This window comes from Erpetoichthys calabaricus, chromosome 2, assembly GCF_900747795.2.
Source record: "Erpetoichthys calabaricus chromosome 2, fErpCal1.3, whole genome shotgun sequence".
Lineage (NCBI taxonomy): Eukaryota > Metazoa > Chordata > Cladistia > Polypteriformes > Polypteridae > Erpetoichthys > Erpetoichthys calabaricus.
In genome coordinates, this window is record NC_041395.2 from 170,042,940 (window position 1) to 170,068,521 (window position 25,582).

Genomic DNA, 25,582 nt, shown 5'->3' on the forward strand with positions numbered 1-25,582 from the left:
GTACACCACGGTTCTTAAGTGCTTTATTTTCAGTAACTTGGCAGCATCCTTGAACGTTTCCAAGGTAAAAGGTGTCCCCTAGTCCGTTAGGACTTCTATAGGGATGCCGATCATGCAAAGACTCCTACTAATTTCCGTGTGATTGCTTTAGAAGTAGTCAAGCGCTGGGAGATGGCCTCCGGGTATCGGGTCACATAATCCACGAGGACCAATATATATTTATGTCCTCAGGCTGAGGGCTCTAAGGGTCCTACTATAATTCGACCCTGATTCTATCAAAGGGTACATCAATTAGGGGAACGGGGAACCAGAGGAGGACGGTCTCTCCTGGAAATTTGCCGTAGTTGACACTCCAGACAGGAAATGCAAAAACGGCAAAACTCCTCATTGATTCATGGCCAGAAAAATCTGAGCGTAATTCGCTCTAACATTTTTTCGGAGCCTAGATGGCCTTCAAGGAGGTGGGCATGCGCTAACTCACAGACTTGCCGCCGTTAGGTTCGTGGGATTAACAGCAATTTCCGGTCCTCCCCCTCATGTTTTGTGACCCGATATAACAGGTCATTCTCAATTACAAAGCGAGGTCTCTGTGGCATGGACTGATGAGTGCGTTGGCCATTGACCAGAACGATTTGCATTCTTCGCGTATTTCAGAGAGTTGTCATTCCACTGTTCTCTCTTGAAAGACGCTGGTGTCATTTTAAACTGAACTTGTAGTCAGAGAGCAGATCCGGTAGGACTTCAAGGGGTGGGGATTCCTCCCGGTCTGCTGGGGTGAGGGTGGATGACGTAGCTGCCGGGTGGATGACATAGACCAGGATCTTCCGCGTCGGCCTCATGGCTCTCAGTTGGCCGGCTACACTGCATGGAGGCAGCTTGAGATGAGTCACCCTAATCTACCGCGAGGCCTAGCGGCTGTCTGGAAGTACTCAGTAGTCTACCGCATTTGCTGTCAGACCAGTCCCGCCCTAGTATCACAGGAAAAGAAGGGTTGGAATGGACTGCTGCGGGGAGTCTTTTAAGTATTCCCTCCTGACAGATGTAACACCGCGCGGATTTATATACACACACTTCTCCGTGGATGCATCTCAGACTGGTCTTTTGTTTTTCGTCCACTGTTGCGGTAAGCCATATCGGCAAGCAACAATGGTCACGTTACTGCCGGAGTCAAACAATGCAGTGACTTTATACCCATTGATGAGCCAGTAGGTGAAGCCGCCAGGGGGTTGCTAAGGGCACACAAACAATATCCGTGCTTCCCCCTGCATTCCGCCTCGCTCCCGGACAGGTTGCAAACTGAGCAGTCAGGGGACCTCAGAATGGGCTCTGGTTTGTGCGGAAGAGACAGCGAGTGGGGCGTAGTCCCTTGGGGTTCTGCTAGAGGGCTTTTCCACCCTCCCGGATTTCGAGACTGGCCTTTAGTTTTTAATGAGCTGTATAAGCTCGTCCATGTTATGGAAATCTCCCCAGGCCGGCTGGGCAAAGGTCTGGGGCAGTTGTTGGAGGGACAAAAAACGGGCTACCTGTTGTACAATCTGCCAGGTTGTCATTTCAAATGGCTGTAGCCACAGACCCACCTGCTTCCAGAGAGTCATAGCCTGTTCAGGGACCGACCCCTCCAGATCAAATTCCCAGTGTTGAATTAACTTTACCTGCTGGCCTGTGGAAAGCCCATCTTTACCGGGGACCTTGGTCCCGATGGCCAGCTCAACTCTTTTGTCTGAGAGAGCATAGTAAGCCCTTTTTGTTTTCCCCCCAGTAACCAGCCCACGTCTGTGGGTCCCTACTATACTCTCCTTCCTGACCCCCCAATGCACTCCCCATCCAAAAACTCGGCCCCGGTACTTTCCTACCAGGTTTGATTTTGGGTTCTGTCCCGGTTTCTTCTGGGACAGTATCCTGCCAACTACACCAACGTGACAAGAAGAGACACCAGACATTGCAAAGGTTTGGGGCAGCCACCCATATAATATGTTCCTGGCTGCAAAACAGAGTAAGGTTGTTCAAAGCAAGTAATGGCTACAAGTCAGAGTCCAAAACAGAACTGAATTCCAGAGGAAGGGAGTGAGGCATTATAGGAAGTCCGGAGGAAGTGATGTCATCCTCGGGGCTGGGATTGGAAGTGATGTTGTCCTCGGGACCGGAAGTGATGTCATTCACAGGGAAGGGCCCTGAAGTGATGTCATCCTCGGGCCCGGGACCGAAAGTGATGCGTCCTACGCTGAGGCACTGGCTCCTGGCTGGATTTCCTGGGAAAGGTCTGCAGGAGACTTAAAAAGAGAGTTGGTGCACCTCGCCACCCCCTGGGTGGATGTATTAGTAGTAGTCTCTAAGCCCTTCAGCTGCCTCCTACTCGCACATGTGTGACACCCCTTTTTTTTTGACACCCACTGCACGCCAAACCTACTTGGAAAGGGGTCTCTCTTTGAACTGCCGTTCCCAAGGTTTCTTCAATTTTTTTCCCTACAATGTTTTTTTTTGGGGAGTTTTTCCTTTTCTTCTTAGGTAGTCAAGACTGGGGGTCTGTCAAAAGGCAGTGCCTGTTAAAACCCATTGCAGCCCTTCTTGTGTGATTTTGGGCTATACAAAAATATATTGTTTTGTATTGTAAATTGTATTTTATTGCCATGTTCAGTATGTGTTTCCTCCAACACCATGGTAATAAAGAGAGTGTCAAACAACTTATAACAACAAAAATGTGCTGACTGAAAACATGCAAACATAATCAGATGAAAAGATATGAAATGGAACAGGTTTAAATTCAGTCAAAAACATTTATCAATTTGTGAAAAAAATGTGGCATAGTGGCACAAACTTTAACATTGCTGCCTCAGAGCTCCAGGAACCTTGATTCAGTTCCAAATCCAATTGGTGTCTTTGTGGTGATTTCCTCATGTCTGTGTGGGTTTCCTCATCATACTGTGGATTTCTTCCCACATCTTAATGATGTGTAAGTTACTGTAATTTGAAACTATAATTTGGCCCTTTGGTTGTGTGTGTGTGCATTATTGTGCCATGCATTGGACTGGCATTCAAGTTCAAGTTCAGAAATTCTTACTTGTATGTCTCCTCAGGCCTCAGGACCTAACAAAGGTGCACACATACAAATTCTGTTCCTCTCCTTTTCCTAGTTTCATTTGAGGGTAGGCTCTGGGTTTCCCACAACACTGTGATGGAAACATATGTTATGAAAAATCATGTGGCTATTTCCCCTGACAAGATCTTGTATGCCCTAGACTGTCGCATATATGATGTCACTAAGTAAAAACTGGACTTGTTGTCTCCATGTAGTGTCCCTGGACTGAGCACATCTGGGCTTCAAGGGTATCCCAGATACTGATTGCTTTCCAGTGAACAACACTCACACATCTGTATCCAGAGTTGGCCTCTGGTACCCCTGTTCTTGGCGAGGGTTTCTTAAATTGTTTGTTTATTTGCAAAACTGCCAATCCTGTAATAAAAGATTGTGGAAAGCTGTGACTTGTTCTTGCAGTACTTTGTGGAAATGATCCAATACTTGAGTGCGCACCAACACTGCTTGCCTCCCTCACCTTGTCAATTAACCTAATGGGAATTGTCATGAAAGACAACTTGGGAAGGTTCTCTGCATGTCCAGTTTCTTATTCTGGCCTCAAACAACATGGCTTTGAACATCTTCGGGCATGTGAGCACCTTAACCTCTCTATCATTATAATCCACATTGCCTGCGAGGACCATGTGTAGATTCTTGATGAGATTCTTGATAAGTCTCATTAGTTTAAGTTTGTTCAGTCATAAGTTCAAGTGGTGGGCCTCATTTTATGCATTTGTAAGGTTTTAACTAGTACCCTCAGTTTTATACTATAAAATTAATGAGCTGATAGACCAACAGTTCACAAGGTGTATTTTCCAGACCACCTTTGGCCTGCTAATGTGAATCAAAGAGTTTGCTTTGGGGCAGCTAATATATCTGAATGATGTTATGTTTAAATCACTCAGTCATGTTAGTCCATTGTGCAATTACATAATTTTAAAACTTCAACATGGCTATGTCATTGCATTAGCATTATGTATTTGACTCACATCATGCTACATTCACACGGGAGTTTGGAGATTTGTGAACTCTCACTTTATGTTTTCATTGCATTCATATAAATTTCTGGTGGGATATTTAGGAGAACATAAAGGTTGCTGTTGGTCTACACATAACGCAATTTAAGTTAAGCTTTAATTTTTTTTTTCATAAAAATAAAGAGCAAACTACACAGATTCAAACTTTATCAGATCTCTTCAAGTACATTTTGACCACAAATGTTAAATTTCTACATCATCTGGTTAATTTTGATTTTATTTTGTATTATTGATTATTGAAGGTGAAAGCTTAGTGTTACCTGACATCTCTAAAAATTGGAGTAGCATTGTTTTCTCCGAATTGTCTGACTTGGATCTCCCACTTTGATGGACAATCACAGAGCAAAATATTGTGGGAACAATAAGAAGAAATATGAAGAAGCAGAATCACAAATTAAAAGCAGCTGCCAACTTTTGAATAAAATATAACAGCAGCAGGTGAGAAGAGAGGAGTCTTGAATACCCAGATACTCAAAAATAAAAGGCACATTCCTGTCCAGCATCAGCATCAAAATACAAATGTACTGTACTTACAGTCTTAAAGATTAGGCTTTACATCCAGTGTTCTTAATAGCAGCATAAACTTAATTGTAATGCTCTGAATAATTAGAACATTAAAAACTGACTTACTGTGGCAGGTCAGAGGAAGGAAGGGGGCTTGTCACTAGGGGATGCCTCCAGATGGGAGACTTTAGAGATTTGGCATTACTAGGAGCCACATGGTTGTCATCTTTACAATCAGCACCTTCAAAGAAAAAGGAAAGCTGGTAAATAAAGAAAAATAAATTACTGGCATACAAACAGCCATTCAAATATCAGTTGTCTGAGCCTGCTGTTTCCTGATTAGGAAAATCTGAACATAATTTGAACACCAAAATACATGCTGATGACCTAATGGTAGATAGATATGAAAGGCACTCTACAGATAGATAGTAATGAGCTAATGATATCTATCTATCTATCTATCTATCTATCTATCTATCTATCTATCTATCTATCTATCTATCTATCTATCTATCTATCTATCTATCTATCTATCTATCTATCTATCTATCTATCTATCTATCTATCTATCTATCTATCTATCTAAGTCCCTGCTCATCAAAATGGATTAGTCTGAAAAATAGCTCATTTCGCCATCAGGTCATGCAACAGAAAGATGTCCAAGTTTCCCACAGGACTGTAAGTGATCTGGTTCATTTATGGTCCATATTTATATTTCTCCCAGAGGCCAAGGTGGACGGGGTGAAGCCCTGTGGCTGAAGCTTTTTACTTCCCAGCACAAAGTGTTGCTTTCTCTATAGAACCAGTGGCTTCACAGTGTGTTAATTTAATAGGTTTACAAAATCTCCAGGAAAATTTCTGTAAACTGGACACAAATAATTCATTAATATTGTCTCCAGTCGAATGCTCTGTTAAAGACATGCTCAACCAACCCGAGTAAAGAAGCAATAAGCAAAAAACAGGCCCATTTTCCCCTGAGGAATTCTGAGGCTTTTTTCTTCTTCACCTGAGATGAAAGCCAAGCTATGCCAGTGCAAGGACCCCAAGCCAGTCTTATCGGTTTTGTCTCAGTATTAGTGAAGATTGCTAGCCATACCAAAATTTTGGTGTCTGCCATCATGTACTCTTAAAAATGAAAGTGCCAAAGTAGTTCTTCAGAGCAATGCTATGGGGAAACCACTTTTGGTTTCCAAACAACCCGCCATGTGAAAATTCCAGAAAGAACCATTTATTTATTTAGAACAAAAACTGGCTCTATATCAGTAAATCAGGGGTGTCCAAACTTTTTGCAAAGAGGGCCAGATTTGGTGAGGTGAAAATGTGTGGTGCGGACCATTCAGCCTGACATTCTTTGAACCATTAACATTAAATGCAAATGAACTATTTTATGAAATTTTTATTGCAAATGGCATACTTTTCTTTTCTTTACACAGAACACAAATAAATCTAAACAAGTTTTTACCAAAATCACTCTGCTTTTCATATTTGAAGACCACATAAGATGAAGAAAAAGTCTGTCTGGAAAAAAAAAAACTTTCGGAAAGATTAAACATAACGAGGTTCATTTGAAACATTACATATTATTCACTATTAAATGATCACTGTCAACTTCTAAATTCTAAACATGTGAACAGGAAAATAACACTAACAGTTATCTTATTCAAAAGTACAAAACATTGAAGGCTATATGAATCCGTGTATCGCTCGTTCTTTCGTTTTTCAATTGACCATCAAAAATCAAAAAATGAAAAAAGGTTATTTGATTTTGAATCGGGTATCAAAAACGAAAAAGGCCATGTTTTTCATTATTTCAATTTTAGACTCGCATCAAAAATATGAAATGGAAAAACGGGCTCCCGGACCGAATTTGATTTTAATATTTAATTTGTCGGGTTTACGAGACCCGGTTTGATTGTCAATTGAAAAACAAAAGAACAAATGATACACGGATTGAAAAGACTCTATGGTTTTGATCATCACAAAAAAAATCAATTAACTGAGATTTTAGAATGTATTTACCTCAGAAGACTAAACAAATAACTTGCCTGCACTAATGTGTAGGGTGATACTGAGATCTCGACTGCAGTAAATAGGCCAGATCTGGCTCAAAAACAGTGGTTTTGTTACGCAATATGTCACACAGGGGAGAGTCACTTAGTTTCGTCCTCACGCGGTTCTTGTTAATGTTCATAACCGAGAATGTCTTATCGCACAAGTATGTCGAGCGAAACAAACTCAGCATTTTCTTAGCAAGTGTTCGAATCTCTTGGAAAATGCCTTGATCCAGCTGGCGGTAAAAGTTGACAAGAGGGAGCTGTTGGTGCCGACTGCGACACTCGGCGTCACACTGCAGCTCAATGAGCTCCAGCTGCAGGTGGTCTGGAGCGTCATCAGGGTCCACGGAGAAAGGAGAGGACAAAAGCGTGATCTCCTTTTCAATAAATCCCGAAAGCGCTGTTGAAACTCCTCAGCCAGAGATGAGATGTCTGCTGCATACCTCCTCATTTGCGCACTGATATTGTTCTGTGGAAAACTGGTCATTATTTCCTGCAGTGATGGGAAATGTGTGGTACTGGGCTGCGTTTGTGACAGGTGCCTTTGGAAAAGTAGCAGCTTGGTCCCAAAGGCATTGATGTGTGAATACAGTTGGTTTACCACTGCATTTTGCCCCTGAAGGCTCGTGTTCAGCACGTTCAGATGTCGTGTTACGTAAACTAAAAATCCAAAATCAGCCAGCCAAACAGGATCAGATAGTTCTGGCATCGGTTGTCATTTTTTTTGCCAAGAATTGTCCGATTTCCTCCCTAAGAGAGTAGAAGCGCTGCAGTGCAGACCCCTGATTGAGCCATTTTACGTCGTTGTGGTGAATATAATTAATAGCCTTTATCACCGGTTTCATAACATGATCATATTTCAGATGTTTGGCACAGAGAACTTGTTGGTGAAAAATACAGTGGAGTTTTATAGCTTTGCCTCCTTCTTCGCTGACTTTGTTACAGACTAGGGTTGATAATCCGCTTCGCTCGCCAGCCATGGCAGCCTAACTGTGTTTGTTCACATTAAACTTTTGCCAACAGACCAGTCATTACCATTTGCTATGCTGATTCATTTTTCACAGCATGTTATGTAAACAAAAATGCATTAGATGAGTTTAACTCCATTAGTGATTGCATAACCTGAAGGCAACCTAAGGGACTGAAATATGTTGATCAGCCAATAGTACTAGGGTGTTGTACCGGGTTAGCCATTATGAATGTAGAGAAAAGTCAAGTAAAATTACACCTTTTATTAGCTAACTAAAAAGATTACAATATGCAGGCTAATCTTTTTAGTTAGCCAATAAAAGGTGTCATTTTGCTTGACTTTGATCAGCCAAGAAAAAAAAAAGCTCTGTGAAGTAAAAGTTGGGAAGGCACTGATTCACTTCTTACATCAATAAAAAAAGATTCTTCATGTAATGGGAGATGTGTTGTATGGCCAGTCTATTTGGGCTTTGGATAGCTAGCGGTGTTCACTTAGTGAGCTTACTTCACTTGACCCCTTACCCTGCCATATTCTCCATCACCGTATTTATTTTGTATGGCTGGCATTCACCCTTGCTGCTAGTTGCTTTCCCCCATAGGATCCAAAGTTAAGCCACATGATGGGCAGTCAAGTGAAAGGGAAGCTCACTGGGCACAGGCCACTGTTGCACCTTTGGCTCTGAGTGTTCATCTTGCTAGAGGCTCACTTCACTTGGAGCAGTTAAACCCGCACCTCACTCATAAGCCATTTCACTGCTGGATCACATTGTTACACTGTAGCAGCATTTAAATTATGGATGGTCATTAGATACTGTATGGTGGTAATTTAAAGAAACAGTCCACACAAAAATTATATTTTTTATATGGTAACTACGCAATGTGGTTTGTAGCTCATGACATAATACAAGTCAATGATGACCAATGCTGTACACAATGTGAAAACAACCCATGGAAAAAATAAGTAAAATCACACTCTACTCGTGTCATATAACCTACATGTCAGTTATCTAGTTGTGTGCTCAGAACGTGCAAAATGAATGCATGTTTTTCTAAAATTTCATTTAATGGATACTTAGGGAAAAATCAACACACATCATAAACAGGAAATGCAAGTTGCCATGGGATTGCCTTTTAAAATTGAGCGTCCACTTCTCCCCTTTGGCTCAAGAGTTCAATTCAAAAAGTTAATGCTTTGTGACTTGTGTTTAAGTATCTATTTAATAGTATTTTAGTGAAAAATGCATGTGTTTTGGATGGCACTATGGCACAGTGGTAGCACTGTGTTGTGTCTGCGTGGGTTTCCTCGAGTTATTCCTGTTTCTTCCCATTGTCCAAAGACATGCAGGTCAGGTGAATTGGCAATGCTAAAATTGGCCTGTGTGTGTCCACCCTGCGGAGGACTGGTGCCCTGTGAAGACTCTGCTCCTGTGTTGTGGCCTTTGCTAACTGGGATAAGCTCCAGCTTCCCAAGTGACCCTGGTCTGGTTTAAGTGGGTTAGAAAATGAAATGACATACTGTACATGCTTTTTGCTTTTCACACTGTTTGCAGTTGTACAGCATTGATCACCTTTGGATTTAATTATATCAAACATTTTTACTTCAGTTCTGCATGAAATGACTCAAACTACATGGGGTAAGTAATGTATAAAAAATTATCATTCTTTTAAGAAGAAAATTTAACAGTGATGATAAAAATGTATACAAAATATATATATATATATACAAATATATAAAAATATATACTATATATATATATATATATATATGTTATAGAGTACTTGTCAAATAATACAAAGAGTACACAAAGCATGTTTTGCCCTAATTAGGGCTCATCAGGTGTATGCACCTTTGCTTCCTCTTGCAGAGATCAAACCTCAGACGTTGAGCCAAGGCTGCTGGTTCACTTACTTGTCAGGGTGAAGTATCATATCCATAGGTCTGAATCACAATCTGATTATTTGGGTGGTCGCCTACCAGGTAACGCTTGTGGTTGGTACTTCTTGCAACTGAGATGGTGTAGCGGATGTTTACCAAATGTTTGACCAACCACGTGCATTACCTTGTAGGTGACCATCCAAATAATCAGATTGTGACTCAGACCTATGGAAATATGTATATACAGTGGTGTGAAAAACTATTTGCCCCCTTCCTGATTTCTTATTCTTTTGCATGTTTGTCACACAAAATGTTTCTGATCATCAAACACATTTAACCATTAGTCAAATATAACACAAGTAAACACAAAATGCAGTTTGTAAATGGTGGTTTTTATTATTTAGGGAGAAAAAAAAATCCAAACCTACATGGCCCTGTGTGAAAAAGTAATTGCCCCCTGAACCTAATAACTGGTTGGGCCACCCTTAGCAGCAATAACTGCAATCAAGCGTTTGCGATAACTTGCCATGAGTCTTTTACAGCGCTCTGGAGGAATTTTGGCCCACTCATCTTTGCAAAATTGTTGTAATTCAGCTTTATTTGAGGGTTTTCTAGCATGAACCGCCTTTTTAAGGTCATGCCATAGCATCTCAATTGGATTCAGGTCAGGACTTTGACTAGGCCACTCCAAAGTCTTCATTTTGTTTTTCTTCAGCCATTCAGAGGTGGATTTGCTGGTGTGTTTTGGGTCATTGTCCTGTTGCAGCACCCAAGATCGCTTCAGCTTGAGTTGACGAACAGATGGCCGGACATTCTCCTTCAGGATTTTTTGGTAGACAGTAGAATTCATGGTTCCATCTATCACAGCAAGCCTTCCAGGTCCTGAAGCAGCAAAACAACCCCAGACCATCACACTACCACCACCATATTTTACTGTTGGTATGATGTTCTTTTTCTGAAATGCTGTGTTCCTTTTACGCCAGATGTAACGGGACATTTGCCTTCCAAAAAGTTCAACTTTTGACTCATCAGTCCACAAGGTATTTTCCCAAAAGTCTTGGCAATCATTGAGATGTTTCTTAGCAAAATTGAGACGAGCCCTAATGTTCTTTTTGCTTAACAGTGGTTTGCGTCTTGGAAATCTGCCATGCAGGCCATTTTTGCCCAGTCTCTTTCTTATGGTGGAGTCGTGAACACTGACCTTAATTGAGGCAAGTGAGGCCTGCAGTTCTTTAGACGTTGTCCTGGGGTCTTTTGTGACCTCTCGGATGAGTCGTCTCTGCGCTCTTGGGGTAATTTTGGTCGGCCGGCCACTCCTGGGAAGGTTCACCACTGTTCCATGTTTTTGCCATTTGTGGATAATGGCTCTCACTGTGGTTCGCTGGAGTCCCAAAGCTTTAGAAATGGCTTTATAACCTTTACCAGACTGATAGATCTCAATTACTTCTGTTCTCATTTGTTCCTGAATTTCTTTGGATCTTGGCATGATGTGTAGCTTTTGAGGTGCTTTTGGTCTACTTCTCTGTGTCAGGCAGCTCCTATTTAAGTGATTTCTTGATTGAAACAGGTATGGCAGTAATCAGGCCTGGGGGTGGCTACGGAAATTGACCTCAGGTGTGATACACCACAGTTAGGTTATTTTTTAACAAGGGGGCAATTACTTTTTCACACAGGGCCATGTAGGTTTGGATTTTTTTTTCTCCCTAAATAATAAACACCATCATTTAAAAACTGCATTTTGTGTTTACTTGTGTTATATTTGACTAATGGTTAAATGTGTTTGATGATCAGAAACATTTTGTGTGACAAACATGCAAAAGAATAAGAAATCAGGAAGGGGGCAAAATAGTTTTTCACACATATATATAACACCCGGAAGTGCTGAGGGGAAGAGGATCGGGGACACCTGGAGTGCTTCCGGGTGCAGAGCTGGTACTTCCAGCACACTGGGGAGTGCCGGCGGAAGCTCATCGGAGGACACCTGGAGCACTTCCAGGTGTGGATAAAAGGGGCCGCCTCCCTCCATTCTGGGGCTTGAGTCGGGTGGAAAAAGGACAAGGTTTGAGAGGAGGCAAGGAGGCGGTCTGAAGAGAGAGAAGGCATTTGTGTTGAGGGCCTGGACTTGTGGGGACTTTTGGGGTTTGTGTGCACAACTGTAAATATGGAGCACTTGAATAAACGTGTTGTGGGTAACTTTAATGTGTCCGCCTGTCTGTGTCCAGGTATATATATATATATATATATATATATATATATATATATAGGGATGTGCCCCCTGGCCGTCTTTGGAGGCCTAACCCTCTGTTGATAGCTTGCTATGCTCACTATTGTTGCATGGTGGAATTTTTTGTTATATGAAAAAAATACAATAAATAACCATTTTAACAATATTTCACACAGGGTGGACCCCAGATATGAACTCACAATTTCTTTACTACAAGGTAGCCACACTACCATCACACCACCTGCATGGCTTGTTGGCTGCTTGTTGACTCTACCAATACTGTTCTTAATGGAGCAGATGTATATAATATATATTTTTTATGTAGTCAAGTAATAGTTAGTTGTATTGCCAAGAGAGTATCATTGTTGTATTCTCCTAATGAAGATGAAAAAATGATATATAGATATATAATATATAGCGTTGGCGGCACGGTGGCGCAGTGGGTAGCGCTGCTGCCTCGCAGTTGGGAGATCTGGGGACCTGGGTTCAATTCCCGGGTCCTCCCTGCGTGGAGTTTGCATGTTCTCCCCGTGTCTGCGTGGGTTTCCTCCGGGCGCTCCGGTTTCCTCCCACATTCCAAAGACATGCAGGTTAGGTGGATTGGCGATTCTAAATTGGCCCTAGTGTGTGCTTGGTGTGTGGGGTGTGTTTGTGTGTGTCCTGCGGTGGGTTGGCACCCTGCCCAGGATTGTTTCCTGCCTTGTGCCCTGTGTTGGCTGGGATTGGCTCCAGCAGACCCCCGTGACCCTGTGTTTGGATTCAGCGGGTTGGAAAATGGATGGATGGATATATAGCGTAAGGTTTTGAAGAAAAATTAGCATTGCTTAAAAACGTTGAATGATTTAGCTAATCTTGTTATGTATAGAGAGTAGATATGAAAAAATGTGAGAATGAATAAATGGGCCTTGAAATAAACTAACTCTGTCCTGCCTTACACTTTGTGCTGCTCATCTTCTACATTGAATGGTTTTGAAAATAACTGAAAGAATAATTCATCTGAAATCTGAAATGAATTTTATGGTTTCTGTGCCTAAAAGGTATGACCAATGCTACGCTGCCATTGTTGGCTATGAGTTTGTCAATATGGGATTTTGCTTTGTTCCCCTTGAGTTTGTGATTACACCCATTGTTTTTCAGTGCTCATTGTGAGCTAACACCATATTAAGATGTTGTGGTTTGTTTGGTAGAAAGAATTATCCAAAAGACTGAGGCAGATTTTTGTTAATAACTGGTAAACAACACCCTCTCAGTAGAAGAAACCAGGAGAACAGTCATTACACAGACAAGGGTCTTGGCAGTATGTGAAATACCCTGCGGTGCTCCAGCATTGGCTGAACACTGAAATCAGACTCTAGTATTTTGAAATACACACAAATCAGTTGTGGAGAACACTTATAATATGCACATTTTAAATAGATGAATACCATAATATATGAGTACACAATCTGCATATAAAAGCTACATCACCTTGTAGTCGTGACCAGCATCACACATAGCAGCTACTTTTCATGACACATTATGCACTTTGTGAGAAAGACCTCTAGAGCTTCAATCTGATCTTTCCCAATTGATCACTGAGTGTCTTTATGCCGATTAAGGCCTCCTCCTGTCAGCCGCTGCACACTCCTGCTGACTATTGGAAGCTAAAGTCTTCTCGATAACTCTGCCACAGATTCATTGCAATAACGGTCTTCTATATTGGGCAACAACAGGAAAACCATACCTTAAGAGCCTAACAAGACTGATGAGCTCACTTTCTCAAGATTATGGGGCACAGAAAAAAGAGATCAAAACAGAAATACAAACTGAAGACAAGATGTGTCTAGTTTCCTGCCGCTCCCACCTCAAACCCTACCAGTATTACAATATCAGCAATCACTTTTTCACTCTTCATCATCACAGAGATGTTACTCTGGTTTAGGTCTTTCCTGTGTCTCTGCCCTTCTTGATTCCTCTTCCCACCTTACTGACAAGCTGTTACCACCTCATCATCTAGTCCCATCGAGCACATGAAGAACTTGCTGCACTTTGCGATAGTGCCTTCTTGCTAACTCAGTATTGGACATTGAGTTATTCATAACACAAATATATTTTTCAGGGATTGTGATAATTTTAACTTTCTTATTTTCAGTGGTCCATAGGGTTAATTAGGGTCTGCCATGCCTCTCTTTTATTTTGGAATTTAGGTCTAGTCAAATATGAAACACAACTCTTAATCATGATAACCAAAACTATCTGAAAGAAAATGGTTTGTTCTTAAATCTATCCTAATAAGATATCCTAACTAGCATTAGTTTTGTCATTTTTCTGTAGGTTCTTCAGTTTTTAAGTTTGTATACGGGATAGTAGAACTGTGATGATGACACATGTCATGTTGCCATTAAACCATATGACCAGCGTGTGGTGTTAGCACGGAGCTGAACCTGCATCGTCACATTTGGTGGCAGCGGTGGGATGAGCTAGCAGTGGGGACAGAAGAGGAGACTGAGCAGCAAGTGGGACTGGTGCCAGACTTTTCAAGGACCCAAGACCCAAACCGGAGAAAGGACATTTAATGGACAGAGCTTTTTATGGACATTTATTGCTGGTTTTTATTTGTCTTTTAAAGAGTTCTTATTCTTTTAATGTCCTGTTTTAATGAAGGGGGGCTTGGGTTGGTTTTATTGTGGGATTAATGGTTTTAGTGCTTTTATTGGTTTTAGTGCAGTGTAGAGTGGCCGAGCTGTGGACCTGGTCTCCAGTTGCATTGGGTTGGTAGTGGCGTGGAGCCTTCCCATGCAACTGGAGTCTTATGGAGGGTGGAATGTGGTGTTATGGGTCCACAGCTCTTCCAGCAAAGGCCAGTTTGTTTAAAATAAATAATCACCGCGCTCGCAGCTTAGGAGGGGGCGTGGTGACTGTAGCGAGCCACAGAGTGATCTGCGGTGTGGGCGTTTCTCACCTAAGTGCACAGGTGAGAGACTGCCCACATCTGTGATTGTTCTTGTGGCTAATATGCTGCAGCTGCTACAGTATGTCCCTCGGCATAAAGGGAAGCGCGAGCCGGTTAAAGAGGAAGGAAAAAGAAAAGAAAGGAAAGAGAATGGGAGGTGGTGAAAGAAAGCAGGAAGCAAGCAAGCAAGCAAGCAATAGAGAGAGAAAGCGTCCGCTGGTGCGAGTGAGCGAGCGAGCAAAAGCAGGTTCGCGGCAGCTGAGCAGATGGCCTGGGGTTAGGCCGACACCAAGGGTGTAGTAGTGGTTGTCTCTCCTGCAGAGTTTGTTTCGGGAAGGACGGGAGTGACCGGGAGACGGGTGACTCTCCGCATGATGCCGCGGATGGCAGCGGGAGTCTGGACATGGGATATGGTGTCCTCCACGTGAGAGCCTTGGCTGTGGGGGGAAGTCCCAAGTCGTTGTCTGGAGGAGCCGACCGGAGCCAAGGAACGGTGAGGCAAGTCTGACAACAATAGCAGGAGGAGTAGGCAGAAGGTCAGCTGCAATGAGAGCGTCTCGCCTGTTGCAGGGCCTGCATGGGAGAAGCAGGTGAGACGCTAACGAAAAGAAGCACAGGGCTTGTCATTTGTTTTTTAAAGACTGCTTCCTGAAAGAACGTTTTAACCTCGTTTTAAAGGATTGTTGTTTTTGCATTGTTTTTAAACCTCCACATGTTTTAAGGATTATTTATTTAATGAAGACTTTTGAATGCACTGCTGCACTTTACTTTGAACACTGTGTTGATTGTTCTTTTGAATAAAAGCACTTTGCACATTTGTTACATCATCCCCTTGTTCATTGTTATTGCCTCACTGTCTAGCTCATCGGTGACATGACAGTGTTGGGTTCAAGGGCTCCCAGACCAACGAGGGGAGCACAGAGCTGAACCCGCATCGTCACACAGCGATAGACATAGTTGCTAGCAACAATATGGTGATATCTACAAAATCAACCAGAAAAATATCATGACATATTAAGAAAATACTCCATAGAATGCTAAGTGGTGACATCATGCATCTTATGCAGTTGATTCACGTGACTGACAATGAATACCATTATAACCACAATGACAGTGCCCATGAATGCTAATAATGGTTTGCCCAAATATTAAAACACTAAATTAAAAAAAACTGCTAAATACTGTACTTCTAATAACACATACCAAAACAACATAAACCCATTCAGGATGATACCACAGATATTCCCAATACAAGCCAGGAGAGCAAAATTTATGTGGAACACTGCTGCTACCTAGCACATGTATACTGAACTAAAGCTTTCATCGTCTTCCAAGGAATCTCTGAGAATTCTGAACTTTAGCTTCCTCTCCTGGACTCAGATGTATAAAAAAATACGTGGATTTCATCATGAAAGTATGTGTACATATTGAAAATCAGTAAAATTTGTATACCAAAGCAAAAATCTGATTTAGAATGCCTGGTAAATGCACATTTCTGTGCAAAACAAAACTTCTGGGCATTGCAAAACATTTTATTTGATGAATTTTTTTAATCAATAATGTTCACGTTTGGCTTGTTACTATAAGTTACTATTATTTTTAAATGAATTTTTAAATTGAATGGAAGATATGCATCTGTCCCTGTGAGGAGTTTGCTTGTTCTTCCCATGTCTGAGTGGGATTCCCCTGGGTGCTGCGCTCTCCTCCCACAGTCCAAAGACATGCTAATTAGGTGGACTGGTGATACTAAGTTGGTCCTAGTGTGAGGTTGGAGTATGTATGTGTGTGTTTGTGTGTTTTGCCCTGCAATGAACTGACACCCTGTCTAGGATTTGCTCCCGCCTTGCGCCCTATGCTGGCTGGGGTAGGTTCCAGCACCCCCTGAAACCCTGTCCAGGAATAAGTGGGTTAGAAAATGACTGACTGATAATGCTGCTATCATTGCAGACCCAAGCTTCGGCCTATCTCAACTTCTTTTTCGTGCAAGCTGATAATCTGAGAGATGTCACAAGGTGAACATAATGGATCTAAGTGTACCTTATGTCTACAATACCTGAGTGCATAAGAGACTCTGAGGAACACAAACTGGAATATATTATATATTCCCATGTTTAGCCAGTGGTACTGCGATCACTACTGCCAAAGGAGCTACCTCACAGTTCTTATGGATGTTTGGAGGGTTGTCGCATAAATGGACCATACTAATCAACCTCATACACATATAAGTTGAAATGATGAAGACAAGAGAAGAGAGGCCAAAAGCCAAAACTTTGAAGAGGTTCTCATATTTGAAGTAGAGGCATGCAAAGAACATTAATTTGTTGGCCTAAATGCGGGATTCACCGACAAGCACAAATGTGTTGAATGACAAAATCTTACTGTTGTATACAGTATGTCAGGAGATGAAGCAGATCACTTATCACTGGCATAATGTGTGTGCAACAGCAGGAGGAAAGGGTTCGTTCTCTGATTCCTGTCTGTGAATGGCCTCTGTAAATGCCCTATTATGCGACATGATGTCAGAGTCGTCTGGATATACAGATGTGACCGCTGCAGTGGATTCAGGTAAAACACTTAACATATGCCAGTTGTTGGGCTTTTAATGACAATCATCATCATGAATGTATTCACATTCAGGGATGGTTAAAGCTGCTGGGTGAAAGAGCCACCCAGGGGGACTACTGTGTAGCTGGTCCAAGTGGAATCTCAAGTGTCACACCAATGACTTCTCCATGTGTCATCAATGTGTTCAGCAGTGGCCATGTCCTAGTAGATGTGGTACTGCTGATGCAAAGAAACATGATCACAGCCATCCAAGAAGTGAGCCCAAGGAAATCAGAGGGGTATTAACAGAAATATGTGAGTCATTAAAAGACCTTGTTTGAAAATGTACCTGTGTGCCTGTTTGTTCATTTCACAAAGGGCTCATCACATCTTCATGCTGCCTTGCAGAGGGAAACAGAGTGGTTTGGCTCCATATCAATAAGGTCAGGAGTTTGGAAGATTATTATGCTGTTCCACAATAATTATGTAGCAGAGTACATGCAGTCATTTTTCTGCAGACCTTCATTGGCCTGATGCTTCCAGACCTTCAAGCAGTACCAAACAAGCTATTTGGTGTCATATGTTTAGTTTATGAATAGGCTATAGGCATGATATTTATACTTTCAGTATACAGGGAGTGAATCTCACTTGTGTTTTTATCTAATGCAGTTACTACAACAGCTGATTGCATTGGTTTCTAAACCTGAGAAGTGATAACAGGAAACTGATATAAACTGAGAGAAACCCAAGTAAGTGCTTCAGTTCAAATACGCAGTATTGACCCTCTTAAAAGGCAACTCCAATAGAGTCTGTTCATCATATTCATCACTTTTGATGTTTAATGTGTTAGGCATTTCAACACACGATAACAGATTGGAAATATTAATTACTTTATGCAGGAGTCGTTATTTATGTGGGTTGTCTGCATTTCCCTTTGTTTATCAAGGGTGTCATCATTTCCCACTTTTTTGAAAATGTTGTGTACGGGTTGGTCAGGGTTGCTGTAAAGATATTAAAGTTCTCACGTCAACTTTTCTTTTGCATGGAAAGTTGCATAAACACATTTCGGGCATCTTTTTGTGTATATCCAAGTTTCATAAATCTGACCCCCTGTCCCTTTGTGTTCCCCAAAGTTCTCAGTTTTCAATGAGCAGTTAGCATTCTCTGCCATATTCTGCCAGCTGGAACTCTATGATCATGTTTTAACTGTTCCATTTTTGTTAGCATGAAGCTGAATGCTTTAGTGAGCAGAAAAAAACATTCATACTGTGGTGCTGATAAAGTTGAATTGTTTGAATAAGAGTACAAGAGCAAACAAGAACAATGGAAAGAGTTGAAGTCTGAGTCTGCAGAGGAGGGCAGATTTGGAAGAATGTCACGTTGCAATGTGAAGTAGCCTGGTGAAGCCATTTTTACTTTTTCTCACTTTTAAGAATTTTTTTATATCTTAGAAATTAGAAACATATGGCATTTAATCCTAAACCTTACTAATATAATACAAATAAAGTCTATACAAGAGTTTAGACAAACCAGAAACAAAAAAAAATACAGGTTAATAAATGTAATAAATGACACAATTAAAGCTTTAATGTACTTTTGTAACCCAGAGGGAAAAAAATAATGAATGGCTTTAATCTTTCTGGCCCATATTGACCTGTGGTTGAGGTGTGGCAGGGTGTGAGGCAGTGTAGGAATTCATAAAAAAAAAAGAGAGAAGGATTAGGATGAGGAAGAGTGAAAGCTGAAGAGAGAAGCTGAAAGCACATGGTGGACAAGGACTTTTAGCAGCCGGACAAGAGACTTGGCGTTCACAGTCAGAGTCTGATGGGCCACTGGAAAGAAGAGGGAGTTCATGTTTAGCTAAACTCACTAAGATGGTTGTACTCTGCACTTTAGATCAAGCAGCCCAAGCTCACAATCAGCACCTTTGTGTGAGGGCATGAACCCATGGAGAGAAAACTTCTTTCTGGTGACTCTGGTAGTACAGTGAGGTGCTGCTGTTGACACATTGGGGAAAAATGGAAAGCCAACCAAAAACACAACTGGAATGAAATCTGTGATTTAGGATTAGGGGACTTTTTCTGGAGGTCAGTGAAATATGGTGAAAAAAAGAGAGAGTGTGCAGCTTAATTGGAGTCTGCCTGTGGTAAATTCAGTTGATTGGACATGATTTGGAAAGGCACACACCTGTCTATATAAGGTCCCACAGTTGACAGTTCATGTCAGAGCACAAACCAAGCATGAAGTCAAAGGAATTGTCTGTAGACCTCCGAGACAGGATTGTCTTGAGGCACAAATCTGGGGAAGGTTACAGAAAATTTCTGCTGCATTGAAGGTCCCAATGAGCACAGTGGCCTCCATCATCCGTAAGTGGAAGAAGTTTGAAACCACCAGGACTCTTCCTAGAGCTGGCCGGCCATCTAAACTGAGCGATCGGGGGAGAAGGGCCTTAGTCAGGGAGGTGACCAGGGACCCGATGGTCACTCTGTTAGAGCTCCAGGGGTCCTCTGTGGAGAGAGGAGAACCTTCCAGAAGGACAACCATCTCTGCAGCAATCCACCAATCAGGCCTGTATGGTAGAGTGGCCAGACGGAAGCCACTCCTTCGTAAAAGGCACATGGCAGCCCCCCTGGAGTTTGGTGTGAATGCCAGGCGTCACGTTTGGAGGAAACCAGGCACCGCTCATCACCAGGCCAATACCATCCCTACAGTGAAGCAATGGTGGTGGCAGCATCATGCTGTGGGGAAGTTTTTCAGTGGCAGGGACTGGGAAACTAGTCAGGATAAAGGGAAAGATGACTGCAGCAATGTACAGAGACATCCTGGATGAAAACCTGCTCCAGAGCGCTCTTGACCTCAGACTGGGGCGACGATTCATCTTTTAGCAGGACAACAACCCTAAGCACACAGCCAAGATATCAAAGGAGTGGCTTCAGGACAACTCTGTGAATGTCCTTGAATGGCCCAGCCAGAGCCCCGACTTGAATCCGATTGAACATCTCTGGAGAGATCTTAAAATGGCTGTGCACCGACGCTTCCCATCCAACCTGATGGAGCTTGAGAGGGGCTGCAAAGAGGAATGGGCGAAACTGGCCAAGGATAGGTGTGCCAAGCTTGACTTTCTGGATGCACTGTATCTTTTGAAAATGTCTGAGAAATCCGTAGCCTCTTGTAAACCCAAAAGTGAAAGCTGTCCTATTCCTGAGAGAGGGAGAATTAAGTGGAGAGAGGTGTGACATCTTGATGGCAATGTGAAGAGAAAGAGGGAGAACAAAAACCACAGATGTGAATCAAACGTCAGGGATACTAGTGTTTGGAGTGCTTTACTATGGAATAAAGTTAGCAATTTAATTTAAAAAGAATGCTTATGGCATTCAGTATATAAGCAAAGGGCCATCAAGGCAGGTTTTTAGCTCTGTGCTCTCATGGAGACCTCCCAGTTTGAATTAGGAACTTTAGTAATTATTTGAAGCTTTCATCTCTTCACGGCTTATATGTGTGTATGAATTCTTGGCTTGTGTTGAAAATTATTATCTTTAGTGCGCATAGTGAGGTTTGTTAAATTAAGTCTGTAAACAGCTCTTACATTCAGGGGTTTAGTTTTTGGATTAAGAGGGATGGAAAATAAATAGGTGGCTGGAATGGGTATGATGGTTATAAAGTTCATCATAACATATAAGACGACTGCAAAGACTGCCAGTTTTGTTATTTCCAACGCTGATGTGGGATGGATACCCCATGCTGCTTTACGGAGTAGCTGTGTATTTTCTCAAGGGCAATGTGAGATTCACTGCAATTACATATGGCCTTCTTCATGGTAAACGTGTTAAGAAGGCCAGTGGTACACCCCACTATGAACATATGGTAAACCCTGCACATTATGATGTTCTTTTGATAATTTTCAATTTGGCTTTATGATTTTAATTTATACTTTTGGCTATAGATTTTTAATTAGTGAATGTGGTTTTGTGTTTATTTGTATTGCCTTTGTTTTTGCTCCTTTTTTGTATTCTTAGTTTTAGAATTTTGGACTATTTGCTCACCTGTTTCTATCTGGTTTACTTATTTTAATAATTCTTTTTCTCATTTAGGCCAGTAGTTTTGGCAGAACCCCTCTCACCTTTTGGGTTTAGCCAAATTTTTGAGCTTTTTAAGTCCTAATGCCTGTTTTGGAGTTTTTAGGCCTTTGGCTCCCTTCTTCCTGCATTTTGAGCCGAAAGCACAACTAAGTTTCATACTTGCTTGTGCCAAGTGACCCTAAGATACGCTGAGACCCCCTATGAGCCCGAATTTCTGTTAGTTATGCTGCAAAATACAAATTATAGAAAATGTATCCAGTTTTGATACTGAAAACATGCTTATTTATCAAGTACAATTGGAAGAGCTGAGTATTATTTGTAAGAAATATATTTTTTTATTACCTTATATAAGCACTATAGCATATAAGCTGATTTTTGTGTTTCTATTAAATAAAATGGAGTTACTACATCCTTGTTCATCATGATGCCTATTGATCAGAGATGCAAGTAAGAATTTATTTGTTTTTCTGTACACATGGCACAACTACTACTACTGGTGCTACAAAACCAAAAGGGATATTTTGTACTTTGGCACCTGATTTAAAATCTTCCTTCAAAAAGGCTGCTTCTCTGATTTGCCTGGTAAAATGTCCTCACATTTCAAAGCTAGTGGAGAACAGTGGCCATCCTAAGTTTGCCTGACTACCAAAACCTTGCACCAGAGTTAATACGCAAATATGACCGAATGTATGTAGTCTATAGTAGTCCTCAGAGATGAAACCAGCAGCACAGGGAGGTTATATCTATGCTAGGCAGATGAACCACCACCTTAGGGTTGAACCTGACAGCTAAGCACTGTTAGCAGGTAGTACATCCCACAGGACCTCACTGAAACCATTTCCCATTTACGTATTCACTCAGTCATTTTTCGCATCTTCTTGTATTCTGATCTTCATTATTGGGTACTAAAGCCTTTCTAACTGGTAGAAGGTACAATGTCACACAGGACAAAGTTGTCAGCCAAATAAAGCGTACATTCAAAAAATAGTTGTTAATCAACCCTAGCAGTCTCAGGAGTGGAAGGAAGTTTGAACGCCAAGGGCACAGGGAGAGCTTACATGCAGTACTCAGCATAGGTGGCACCTCCATGTAGAATGTAACCTGGGGTCCTAGCAATGCAAGGTGATAATGCTACCTGTGACACTAATCTGAAAAGAGCATTCATTCATTCATACCATGAGCCCATTCATCTACTCATTTTCAGACCCTATCCAGGCTCAAAGGGACAACCAGTCCTAAATACAGCAACTACAGGGCATGCACCTCTTCTAACTCATACTAGCCCAATTGAAGGTCACCAGTAATCCTAATTGGAACATTTTCAGATGAGACAGGAAAGTAACATCCTAGAAAAATCAAACACACAGAATTACAGCTTGACAAACAAGCCACACAAAAGGCACTTTCAAAGAACACAGAATCATGGGCCAAGGCCTGGGACACAGCATCAGTACCCACTGTGAAGCTGCCCTAACCCCGTTAATTAAAAAGAAGGACTAAAATACTGTGAAAGGCTTGCTTACGGTCAGAGTGTCCTTGCTCCTTGTTTGAGACTGATTTAGGGGGTTTTCTCCTCATTGACCTGTAAAACTTAGAATTCCGGTGAATGGGAATAGGACCACTTCCTGGTAGTTCCAGTTGGCTGCTATCAGCACCCTGGGGTCCATCATCTAAACATTCCATATCCACTGGTTGACCGGAGGACTCCCTGCCCATGTCAGGTGTCGTTCTCACATAATTTGTTGGCATTCCAGAGAGTTCGACTGACTCCATATCCTTGTCCTTTGATTCAACCATTTATCAGATAGTCTCAACATTAGCTCCTCATCCCAGGGCTGAAAACAGATGGGACAAACAAAAGCATTAGAAATACTCAACATTTGTTCCTGATAAGATTTTTTGAAGTAATCAAAATTAGTAGAGCATTTGTTTTGTTAAGATTGAAGGCACAGAACTTCCCATTGTTTCACAGTACTGTTACATTCCATTGATCTTCTAATCAGCTTGTGAATGGATTTGAAATCATTAATTACAATATCATGCATCCTTAAATACACAAGCTTGGATTACAACACCGTATTCCTGTATTTTAAGATTTTATGTGTGACTAGAAAAGAAGTGAGCCTTACCTCCCTGTCAGAACTGCCCCCATTTAGTTCCAAATCCCATGCAAGTAGCCATACATTTAATAATGTGTCGACGATCTGAAAGCTTGGTAACTGTAACCACCAGCACTCACCTCCCAGGCGACCGTGAGTAATTAGTCACTCAATACCTTTTATCAAGTGGCTGCCAAAGGTCGTTACTCTCTACCTTTCAGTTGCGTAATGCCATGAAATGCCAGTGCACGCGCAGCAGGAGAACTTGTTCTGTCAAATGCCGTCTTTTGTTTTACTTTCCCCTTTCTTTATTGTTATAAAAGTAATTAAGTCAGAAACGACATGGTGACACCTACTGCTAAGATCTTTTGGCAGCTCAGGGAAACCATGAAGATTCTGATAGTGGATATGAGCAATTTCCAGGTTTAGGAAGTAAATTCAAACTATCTGGAAGCAAAACCAGTCAAGATGGGAAAATGTGTGTTAGATTGAAGGAACTGGTTCCATTCTTCTTAAAGTCTTTCATTGTTTAGATGCTGACATTGACACCAATGTTAAGTCAAATGCACACAAAGCAGGATGTTTAAGAAGTAATACAAAATGTTTTATATGGTGCTCTGGGCCACTATAATAAGACTAGTCTTGCTTTACCAATGCAGACTGTTGTGTATTAAAAATAAAATGGTCTTAAATTTGTTTTTGTATATTAAGTGTGATCTGGATGTACAGTTGGATTCAGAAAGTATTCAGACTCCGCAACTTGCTACAGACTTTATTGTGTGGTTGTTTTTAATTTTAAACGGTGTAATAAGTTTTTTCCCAAAAATAGAGCACTTCCATAAAGGAAAAAGGTTTGGGGACCGTCCCCGTATAATATCCGTTGGACAAAAGAAAATGCAAAAACTTTGTTCTGATCAAAAAGCATGTATAGCGATTGACCATTGTAACATTCAAAGACGGTGTTTATATACAAAATACAAAATGGAGAACAGAAGTGAGTTGGCAGAAGATGACATCAAAACTGTTGGACAGATACAATGTCATCAAAGGGGGGCCAGAAGTGAGGTAATGAAGGAAGTGATGTCATCAGATGGAGCCAGTAGTATCGTCATCGGGAAGTGCTGGAGGTGACATCTTGGCAGCCATCATGGAACCCAGAAATAAGTACTGTTTTATTTTTCTTCTTTTTGTTTGATGAGAGAGAGAGAGAGAGACAGATGTTAGTACCGCACATCAACCCCCTGTCTCACAATGTTTCACACGTCTTTGGGCTTGTTGACTGCCTCCTAAGCACATGTGTGTGACAACGGATGCATTTGACATTTGCAGCCATTGAGCTGCACTCAATAACACATAATGACAACATGACAGCATGTTTTCAGAAAGGTTTGCAAATGTATTCAAAATCAAAAACTGAAATCTCTCATCTATTTAAGTATTCAGACCCTTTGCTCTCCAAGCTATGGTCAGGTGCATCCTGTTTGCTTTAATTCTCTATGCCCAGAATTGATTGGACACCATTTAGAAAGGAACACACCTGTGTATATAAGGCCCCGCAATTCATACTTACTTGGCAGGACAAAGATCAAGGCATGAAGTTCAAGGAACTCTTTGTAGACTTCTGTGATCAAATTGTGTTGAGCCATAGATCAGGGCAAGGGGATAAAACCATTTCCCAATCTTTGAGTTTTCCCAGGAGTACCGTATTTGTAAAATGGAAGAAGTTTGGAACTACCAGGACTCTTCCTAGTGCTGGCAATCCACCCAATCTGAGTAACCAGGCAGGAAGGGCCTTGGTCAAGGAGGTGTCCAGAAGTCCTCTGCTGAGATGGGAGAACCTGTTAGAAGGATGACCATATCAGCAGCACTTTATCAATCAGGCATTTATGGTTGTAGGGCTAGGCAGTAGCCACTCTTGAGTAAAAGGTAAATGGCAGGTGAAAGGATTTGTTGTCAATATGTATAAAATTTATGTTCTGGTGCAAATTTAAAGGGGTCCTGGCATTAACTGTACTGATTTTAATAAGTTTAGCTCAGCTTTTTAGAGAAAAGAATTCAACTGTCATTAACTGTGCTTTCAGAAGTGTTGTTGACAAGTTTCTCAATTTTAATTTTGTTTCCTGTTGTACTGAAAGCCATGCCCTGTTTATACTGTCTACTTTCTAATTTTGATTAGAGAGCATAGCTTACT

General features: G+C 41.5%; 1 protein-coding gene across 2 annotated transcripts in view; it reads right to left on the bottom strand.

Annotated features, from left to right (window-relative positions):
• Window positions 1-23,579, bottom strand: part of ngef (neuronal guanine nucleotide exchange factor) — an 82,815-nt gene extending 59,236 nt beyond the window's left edge. For both annotated transcript variants that reach the window (XM_051923556.1, XM_028794761.2), the window contains exons 1-3: window positions 23,422-23,579; window positions 22,816-23,127; window positions 4,741-4,855 (exon numbers count right to left, since the gene is read on the bottom strand). In XM_051923556.1, the coding sequence (XP_051779516.1) occupies window positions 4,741-4,855; window positions 22,816-23,089 (389 nt within the window). In that variant the 5' untranslated portion in view covers window positions 23,090-23,127; window positions 23,422-23,579. The remainder of the gene's footprint in view (window positions 1-4,740; window positions 4,856-22,815; window positions 23,128-23,421) is intronic.
• Between the last annotated feature and the right edge of the window lie 2,003 nt (window positions 23,580-25,582).